This window comes from Tachysurus fulvidraco, chromosome 18 (genome assembly GCF_022655615.1).
Source record: "Tachysurus fulvidraco isolate hzauxx_2018 chromosome 18, HZAU_PFXX_2.0, whole genome shotgun sequence".
In the NCBI taxonomy this organism is placed as follows: Eukaryota; Metazoa; Chordata; class Actinopteri; order Siluriformes; family Bagridae; genus Tachysurus; species Tachysurus fulvidraco.
The window spans coordinates 17,758,213-17,768,334 of NC_062535.1; the positions used below are offsets into that span (position 1 = coordinate 17,758,213).

Consider the following 10,122-nt stretch of genomic DNA (forward strand, 5'->3'; position numbering starts at 1 on the left):
CACAACATCATCATCATCAACAACAGCAACAACAACAACAACAACAACAAAGAACAGCAGAAGTTTAAATGTTACATTCATTGTTTTTATCTATTTATGGCATAAAGTATTACTAAAAAATTTCAGATAATTAATGATACTACTTTGCAAATTATTATTAAACATTCATTTAATGCAAATTTATGAAACTTCTTTATGAGTATTCTTCTTCTTCTCCTCCTCCTCCTCCTCCTTCTTCTTCTTCTTCTTCTTCTTCTTCTTCTTCTTCTTCTTCTTCTTCTTCGTATTATTATTATTATTAATACAGATTCAATTCATGAGACAAGAAGCATTTTTATTGTCATTTCTGCCCTATGCAGTGAATAGTGTACAGGAATAAACTGAGCAGAAAAATTACATTTTTCATATAAGTAAGTATTTAAAAATGATGACATGAAAATCTTTTAAACAAACTGCAGACTACTGAAATTTGGTCAGGATAAAGTCAACAACACAACAACACAGTTAGGATTTTAGTGTTCTGAGTTTCTTTATACTTCACGTGAATGTTTCTGCACTTCACTATGACATAGAGAAAATATTGTATTGAGTTTGCAAGTTATTTCGTATATAATCATGTGTTTTGTAGATTAATAACATGTTAACAACACTAACGGGTGGCTGGCTCTAGCTGTGAAACTCTAAGTTTTATACACAACCAGCTGGTAACTTTCAGCCATCCTATTAAAAATATGTCATATTTGTCTTCCTGAAATAATCCTCAGTCATGTGACATACTATGAAATTGTCCTTAAAAAAGACATTAATGTTGTTTTTATATTAATTTGAGTGTATATGTGAAGCTCTGGTCTGGTCTTCTGCCATGGACTTGTACTTGGAGCAGTGGCGTATGTCATCCCACCACTTCCTGTACTGCCGCCTGATCTAAAATCAAGTAAAACAGTGATTTGTGATTTCCTGAAATGTTTTCATTTTTTTTTTTTTTATGATGTTATCAGATATAAGTGCATATATAATGTGGTTATCCACATTATCCTCACTGTGTGTTTTTGTAATTCTATGCTAAACAAAAAAACAAGCAAACACAAAATGTAAGAAAAAATAAGTGTAATGTTTAAGTTCATGGAATCTTGAAATCTCACCTCTTGGTTGAGGACACAATGAACGATAAAAATAAAGGTTCCCTGCTGTGAATTTAAGCAGATGAAGGCTATGTGTATCGTTTGGTCTTTCATACTGAAGAAACCTAAAACCCAGGGACAGCCAAGAATGACAAACTGGAGCAGGGTTTTTAACACAAGAGTCCTACAGAGAGAGAGAGAGAGAGAGAGAGAGAGAGAGAGAGAGAGAGAGAGAGAGAGAGAGAGAGAGAGAGAGAGAGAGAGAGAGAGAGAGAGAGTATTTATGAATATCATATAATATCAGATAATCTTGTAATGATTCAGGAGTGTGATGTGTGTTACCGGGTGTGCTTTAGTTTGGAAACAGAACTATCCAGCTTTAACAAAGCGCGCCGGAGAATTACGAAGATCGCACAAGACAGGAGAAAGTTGATCTGTGAGTCAAGAGTATAATTTAATGTACAGTACATAACACTGTGACTAAGCAAAGATGTACATTTTAATTCCAAATTCAGATATTTAGAACACGATCCACAAATATATAGTGTTTATACTGTTGGTTAGTGTCATGTGATTCCGCTTTCAATGTGTTTCATGGCATGTTAAGTGTTTCGTGGCTTTTCTTTTTTCTTTCATTTTCTTATTCTTTTCGCTTTTTTCTTTTCTTTTCTTTCATTTTCTTTTCTATTCTTTTCTTTATATATATATATATATATATATATATATATATATATATATATATATATATATATATATATATATATATATATATATATACTTCATATACTTATTTAGGACTTACAGCAATGATGGCAATCACAGGACCGAGAAATCCCCAGATGGAACCAGTGTTAATCCAACACCTGCATGAAGATCAACCAGTGTTTTTTAAATGAATATTATGTTCTGTCTAGTATCAACAGATGCAATAGATAAACTGAAGCTTTAAACAGACTCTTACGTTTCAAAATTGTAGGGATTTGGAATCAGTCCAGAGAACAAGCCCACAAACACCAGGGGGATGACATATCCAATCACTATCATGTATTTCCAGTCAAGCAACTCTGTCTGCTTTGAGCCCAAATGTGAAAGGTTCTTCACAAAGATGTACAGCAACACTGCCTCAATGAGCATCCACACAAATGCTGATAAAAAAAAGAAGTGTATGACACCAGCCAACACTTCACACAGCAGCAGCTGAGTGAGAGAGAAAGTGAGAGAGAGAGAGAGAGAGTTAATGTAACTGTATGTTAATATTATTGCCAATTGCAAATATAAACAGATAAACCGTAGCATTCATACTGACGTCATCAAACTGACTGTCACTGACGTCAAATACACACATGGAACATGCCAGTAGGTGGCGCCAATGTACATGCACGGAATGCCGAACAGAGACAGAGGCATATCGGGTGAGACGTATGTAATTAAGTCATCACGTGATCTCAATATACTCAGAACAACTCAGTGTTTGTTAAGAGAAGATATTTAAACAAACAGCAGGAGAAATGAAAAATATTAAAGTAGTCCAAAAAAGATATTAAAAATCAACCAATTAGGTTTTGGTTAGTAAAAACAAACAAACAAACAATTAATAAATAAATAATAGTAAGAATAACAACAATATTTCACAGTGCTATGTTAATTTAATTTACTATAATAATTTACTTATTTAAACGTCTGAAGTAAATGACACCTCTGTGTCTCTGCTTAAAGGTAACTGACAACCAAAAGCCAGTGAGCAGGTAAAAGGTGGTTTAATTAGAGAAACAACATGAATTTATCCTGCTGTGTGTCGTCCCTTAAACCTTAGCCATGAACTTCTGAGAAACGTTTTATGCTATAGTGTGTTATTTAGATGGAGGGTGTTTATTTCAGGAGAATGGCTTAGTAAACAATGAAGGAGAAGCCAGCACAAAGACATAGGAACGAAACTTACCTCAAGCTTTATGTTCTTCAGGAATTGTTCTCTGAGCAGAAAAACCAAGTGAGCAGAAAATAAGCTTATGGACAGGTTAAGCAAAGCCACATTGGTCACTTTTTGGCCTCGCTGGCAAACAGCAAGAGTTAATACAGTCAGGAAGAGGAAGAATAGCCCCACGGACACAAGCACTTTATTAATGATCTCTATGAGATCATCAGATTCATCAGATTCATCACTACGTATCTGCAAATGAAACAATCATCATCTATCAATACATCTGACAAAAGAACAGCCTACCAGCAAATTTTGACCAAAAATCTAGTTGCTTATGCCAGCATGGCTGTACATGGAACTTTTACAGATAGATCTGAAGCATTCCATTAACTCTTCTGATGTAAAAAAAAATGTTTATTTCAGTTAAAAGAGTAGATGTTAAAACCATTTCTTTGTCTGCTGGTCACTTACCTGGTTTGGGTTGAACTGCATGATCAGAGCGAAGGTAGACAGGTGAGTACAGGTGCACACTGAGGAATACTCATTCTTTGTGATGCTACAACCATCTTCAACCCATACCGACTCCTTCCAGTACACACAGGAGAGATTTGCTGCCTGGACTAAATCCTGGACAACAAAAGAGTACTGTTACACCTTATATGTCAGTACTCTATAGACGATTTGCTAACCAATGAGGCTGAATAACTGTACTGTTCCCAGTGCTCTCTGATTTATAGCGTATCTATTTAACATCAACAATAAATATTTGAAGAGTGTCTACATTGGATAATCTAAATAGCTTCACCAATTAAACTCACCTGATATGATTAGTCAAAAGAACTTACTTGGGTATGATTAAAGGTGAAATTAATTGGTTTAGTGAAGTTTATGCTAATGATATTAGGAAGTGTTGCTGACACCACAGAGGACATCATGGTTTTATTTGTGCCGGAATTTGGTTCGAAGAAGGTAGGTTTCAGGATGTTGTCCATGTTGCTGTAGCTCACAAAGATCACAGCAGCTGATCCTGGAGAAAAAATAACAACAATAGCAATAATAATAATAATAATAATAATAATAATAATAATAATAATAATAATAATAATAATAATAATAATAATAATAATTTATAACAACTGTAACGTTTTGGAAAATTCCATTTTGCTGTGAATCAAATATTTTAGATTTCATGTTATAGACCCAATGCTGATGTTTTTTTTAGAAAAAGATCATTAATTACAAATACATAAGTACAGAGATAGATAGATAGATAGATAGATAGATAGATAGATAGATAGATAGATAGATAGATAGATAGATAGATAGATAGATAGATAGATAGATAGATAGATAGATAGATAGATAGATAGATAGAATATGAGATATAAGATATGAGATATAAGAGAAATGGGGTGATCAGGAAGAGCTTCCAGATGACTGGGAAACTACAGCAGAAGTGATCAGGGAGACAGGAAGTGGGATGTAGAAAGGACAGAAGAATATAGACAGGATTATAAGGAATCACAATGCAGAGTGAAGACAGACATGGCAAAGTCCAAACAGAAAGTGGTGTATGCCAAGTTAGACATGAGGGAAGGTGAGATGGACTTGTACAGATTAGTGAATCAGAGAGATGGAAATGGGAAGGATAAAGTTGATGCTGGAAGTTAGACTAGTGGAAGCTAAACTAGTGGATATTTGTGAGCAGCAGGATGGCTTATGTACAATGATGTAATGTTTGCTCTGAGAATGTTAATTGAGAGGTACAGAGATGGTCAGAAGGTGCTGCACTGTGTCTTTGTGGATTTAGAGAAATGTATGACAGGGTGATGAGAAGTACATCATTGTAGTTCAGGATATGTATGGGCGGAGTGTGACAGAAGTGAGATGTGCTGTAGGTTAGACAGAGTTGATTAAGGTGGAGGTGGGGCTACATCAAGGATCGGCTTTGAGTCCCTACTTGTTTGCTATGGTGATGGACAGGTTGACAGATGAAGTCAGACAGGAATCTTCATGGACAATGATGTTTGTGGATGACATTGTGATCTGTAGTGAGAGTAGGGAGCTACATGTATATGAATGTGAGGAAGGGAAGTAGAGCAGTGAGGTTACAGGGGGCTGAGGTCAAGTAGGGGCAGGAGTTTAAGTATTTTGGGTCAACCATCCAGTGTGACGGGGAGTGTGGAAAAGAGGTGAAGAGGCGAATTGCAGGCAGGTGGGAGTAGGTGGAAAAAGTGTCAGGAGTGTTGTGTGTGTGACAGAAGGGTGTCAGCAAGAATGAAAAGAAGGTGTAGAAGACAGTAGTGAGAGCAGCTTTGCTGTATGGGTTAGAGACTGTAGCAGCGAGGAAAAGACATGAAGCAGAGATGGAGGTAGCAGAGATGAGGATGATGAGGTTCTCTTTAGCAGTGACGAGGATGGACAGGGTTAGGAACGAGCACATCATTGGGAGCTCAGGTTGGCTGTTTTGGGGACAAGGACATAGAAACTAGATTGAGATGGTTTGGACATGTACAGAGGAGGGAGGTGGTTATATTGGAGAGATGGAGCTGCAGGTGAGATGTCAAGAGGAATGACAAAGAGAAGATATATGGATGTGTTAAATGAGGACATGACGTTAATTGGTGCAAGAGTAGAGGATGCTGATGGTAAAGTTAAGTGTAAACAGATGATTCGCTGTGGTGACCATAGTAGACTAGTAGAGTGGATTTTTGTGTTAATGAGCTATAAAGTTTCAGCTGAAGCCACCAGCATGCCAAAATGATGCATTTCTTTGGTATTATCGGTTGGTTAAAAAAAAAGGTTGGTCTGCAGTCTTAAAACATCACGCAGATTACTTTGCTGAACTATATTTACCTTTTATATCTGAAATTGTTTATTTGAAGCCATGTGGATATTCAAAATAGTTGTAGCCATCTACATATTATCATATTAAAATAAAGTAACATATTAGCCACTGGCTAAAATATCATCATATTAATATAAATATAATATAATATAACATAATATAATCATGTAAATATATAAAATTTAAGATTAAACTTAAAAAAATAGCTACTGTACCGTTGTTTTGCTTGGAAATCCCAATGAGATCAATATCCAGAGAAGAATTGCTGGTGTTGAGACGGGGGATTTCAAGCAAGTTAGTATAATTTCCAACTGTATATATTTGGCCCTCTGAAAATATCCAAAAATGTAATTAGTAGATCTTGTACAGTAACTCGTAGTATAAGCTTCAGAAAATGTTCAGTGTTTTAAAGCAATTTTGAAAGCAGGTTCTATACCCATATTGCTGAGAGTAATGGTTGTGCTGTTCTGGGTCTCCGTTGGTGTCACTAGTGACACCAACAGTTTCTCAGTAACAGACAGTACTTTATTTCCGAGGGAGATTAGCTGTGTGTCAGTAGAATTTCCAGTGATGGATGAAACATTCATTATTGCGTTCAAATAATGTTCCACAGTCTGTCAACAATAAGAGAAACATTCAGTCATGACACATGCACTTGCGCTGATAATCTGGAAATTCAGGAAACAGATTGTTACATCATAAACATGTCTTACCTTCTGTTCTAGTGGACCTGAATTGTTTAGGAGTTTTTCAAGATTGTCAAGAAAATTACTTGCACATATTGCATTCTAGAACAACAACAACAAAATTACTTTTTTAGTGAAATTCAAGTGGCATGTAATTTCTATTTATTTCTTAATGTTGTAAGTGTTTTAAAAAGCAACTGGGCAAATAGCTAAAATGTTGGCCATTAGAATTGTTTTATGAGAAAATGGATATAAAGATAATATTATCAGTTAGCACAAAGAAATTTTGTACAGTGTTTCTGTGCAGAAAAACTAGCTAGCTAAATATTTTCAGAAAATAACCATTAAATGTAAAGGAGTGCAGTCTCTCATAATTTTTTTTTTTTTTTTTACAGTAAAGTTATCTGAATTTTACTGAGACTGGTTCAAGAACAGAAAAGCATCTTCCCTGTACAAAGTAAGTACATTTTTATTTTGTGCAAAAAATATTACTGTAAAAAAATTACTGTCTGGCTTGAGTTTTCTCAGTTTGATAAAGAAGCTCTAGTGTCTTCTTGTAGCTTCATCACAAATGTAAGGCTAAATCCACACAAATAAGTGCATTCAGTGAAATTCAGCAGAATTTGCATGAAATCCCCATGTATAAATCCCCATTTGTATAAATGCCAGAATGCTCTGCTGATTGATGCATTGATTGTAAAAAAATTTTTTAAAAAGTAGTGTGTGTGGTTTTCTGCTACCAAAGACGGTGAAGAAACTAGACAAAATATTTAGAATTCACTTTAAAAATATCACAAAGCCAAAAAGTTACAGAACCCTTTTCATTCAATCTTACCTTGCATTCTGCAGACACTTGGATAACTAAAAAAGATAATTTAACAAGCTGTGAAAAATTATCATCTTTTCCTTATACACTACCTCATCCTAATTTCAGTCATATAATAATATATCCACTAAAGATTTTTTCAGGGTTTTAAATCCTCATACCCATGCATCCATTTTTTGAGCATTCGTAGCCAGGATTACACACGCAGCTGCCATAAACAGTACCGCAGTAAGCATTCGGTCCACAAGAACTATTATTGCAGGATGAATGGCCTGTGGATGGCAGAGTAAAATCAAAATCATTTATGATTCTTTAAAATCAAACCAATTATTTTAGATTCATTACAGATTCAAATTCTTTTTTATGTTTGTTTTGTTACAGTGAAGTGGGAATTTTAATTTCTAGGGATTTTAGAACCGCAGTAACTATAAGAAATAAAAACTTAACATACCAACTTAATAAAAATGTGTTGATTATTTTGTTCAAATGTACACTGCTTGCTAACAATTCTGTACAGACTTGATTGTATCTTAATAACAAAACAAATGCTAACAATCGTAATCATAAAATGAGAAGAAATGGCCAGAAAGAACTGATGACAGTATACAACAAATATCAAAATCACAGATCTTTCTTTAGCACAATGTAAGTTTACTTACGTGTAGAATAAATTCCTTTGATAGGTCGGAGATAGTAGAGAGTTAATCCACCGCAACTTGTAACATTGGTGGGGTTGTTGCTTGAATTACATGTGAATAAGTTGTAATTTGTGACAGATCCTTTGGTGATATTTTGGGCAGGTGCGCAGGAAGGGACTACTTGGTCCCCACTTAGACCACTAAAGATGTACCAACCCTCTATCAGCTCACTGTCACTCATATTATTAATGCTGGAGCAAAATCCAACATTGCGGCATGGATCAGAAAGTGTTTTATATTCTTTACAAGACTCTGAGGATAAGAGATATATATTAAGGTTAAATTAATGTGGCTACATGATAAGTGATATATTTTTTTTTTATTTGAGATTAAGATGAAGTAAATTTAAACCAGAATGTTTTATGCTATCAGTTCTATAGTTAAAGCTCATTTACTTGTACAGCTCCACATAAAAACATTTATAAAATCACTGATCCTGTATTATCTGTTTCTTAATAACCCATAATAACTTCATTCAACCCAGTGATAGGAACTGTACAAATGTTTCATTAATTTTAATTTCAAATACAGTTGATTGTTAATATATATGTTTAGTCAAATTAGTTTTTTGTAATTGTCACTTTACATTAGAATTTTACATATGAGCTTACGGGATGTAGCAGTGCCGATATTTGAGAACATAGTCAGAAGGAACATAGCAAGACCTGTTGAAGTAGTACAAACAAAATCCAGATATATTACTCAGTTAAGTTTTATCCTGGGTCTATTCTATGTAGAGATTTAGTTTAGAAGAATAAAGAGTAAACACTCACATGGACTAAAAAAGATCATCGCTCCCCCTTCTGCTCCGTGCTGATGTATGGTGAAACTGTAGTGGTGGAGAAGCTACGGTTTGTCCAACTGAACAGCAGTGACGACATCATCAACACAAGAACCACTAAGAGAACAGCCGTAGCTTGGGTGTGGCTTCTTTTCCAACATTGCGTCTCATCCTTGGCTTTAGAGAGATACTTTAAAGTGAAAACGGCATCGATATTAAAGTCTATTCCTGTACCATAAACGTTTTTGAGTTTCCATGGCAATGTCCTATCACCAACTTTTTCACTGAAACAGCTAGACAAAGGCTCTTCTCTTTAGCCAGTGCTGTTTGGAAGAAATCTGCATATATTCCAGGAAAGGCAAACCATAGTCAAATGTTATGACCCTGAAGCCGAGCCTCTTTAATGCTTTGTCTTATGATTAACAATTTTATCTCTATGTAGTCAAATATAAGCCTATACACAGAGCATACTTATCTAAATTTTGTTTTTTAGCATTCAATTCAATAAAATTTTATTTGTATGCGACTTTTAACAATGGATATAAAGCAGCTTTACAGAACAAACGTTTATTATACGTAGAAAAATATTATACAAAAGACCAAGATTAACATTAGACTTATATTTAAATGTGATTTTATATATCAATGTTTGTATTTATCCCTAATGAACAAGTCTGAGGTGACTGAGGTGACTGTGGTGAGGAAAAACTCCCTTAGATGGAAGAGGAAGAAACCTTGTGAGGAACCAGACACATAAGTGAACCTCATCCTCATTTGGGTGACACTGGAGGATGTGATTATAAACTGTTATAAACACCAGATTGTTTTATAAATAATTTCCTTTCTACAGTCAGATACAGTCTGACAATTGTTTATTGATTAGGAGGATGTTGCCATCAAAGATCACATGTAGATGGCATCTCCTCTTTGAATGTCTGAAATCTTCATGAAGTGGAAGAAATTATTAGCATAGCTGCTGTTCATAATATCAACAAGCACTAGATGATAATGTGCATTTGGTCAGATGTATTAGAGCACAATATTATGGGATGTATTATGTGTAGAAAAATAAAATATTAAAAATATTTTAGAAATTATAGACACACACACACACACACCTGTTGTCAGACTCTCTCATGTTAGTGTTCCTCTTTCTGTTGCAAGGTTATCTCATATATATCAGGAAACTCAAACTTGTTAGAAAACCTACATGTCCCTATGACGGAATAGGTTACAAAACATGC

The 10,122-nt window shown here is 34.8% G+C and overlaps 1 protein-coding gene across 2 annotated transcripts; it reads right to left on the reverse strand.

The window, feature by feature from the left end:
* Positions 1–313: 313 nt before the first annotated feature.
* Positions 314–9,071, reverse strand: LOC113636351 (adhesion G protein-coupled receptor E3-like). 2 transcript variants are annotated; one of them, XM_027136396.2, is made up of 16 exons: positions 8,871–9,071; positions 8,709–8,762; positions 8,059–8,349; positions 7,561–7,671; positions 7,409–7,434; positions 6,601–6,675; positions 6,324–6,501; positions 6,103–6,216; positions 3,885–4,066; positions 3,511–3,666; positions 3,061–3,288; positions 2,083–2,318; positions 1,924–1,984; positions 1,464–1,555; positions 1,143–1,305; positions 314–924 (listed from the first exon to the last, which is right to left on the reverse strand). In XM_027136396.2, exons 1-16 carry the CDS (start codon positions 8,887–8,889, stop codon positions 820–822), a joined length of 2,091 nt encoding a protein of 696 aa, XP_026992197.2. In that variant the 5' UTR covers positions 8,890–9,071; the 3' UTR covers positions 314–819. The 2 variants fall into 2 exon arrangements, with proteins under 2 accessions (XP_026992197.2, XP_047659485.1); XM_047803529.1 differs by lacking the exon at positions 8,709–8,762.
* Positions 9,072–10,122: the final 1,051 nt, after the last annotated feature.

Coding starts and splice junctions, on each gene's coding strand:
- LOC113636351 (XM_027136396.2), bottom strand. Junction 4,067..6,102: donor GATTTCCAAGCAAAACAACG/GTACAGTAGCTA, acceptor TTTTTTCTCCAG/GATCAGCTGCTGTGATCTTT. Junction 3,289..3,510: donor TGCAGTTCAACCCAAACCAG/GTAAGTGACCAG, acceptor TTTCATTTGCAG/ATACGTAGTGATGAATCTGA.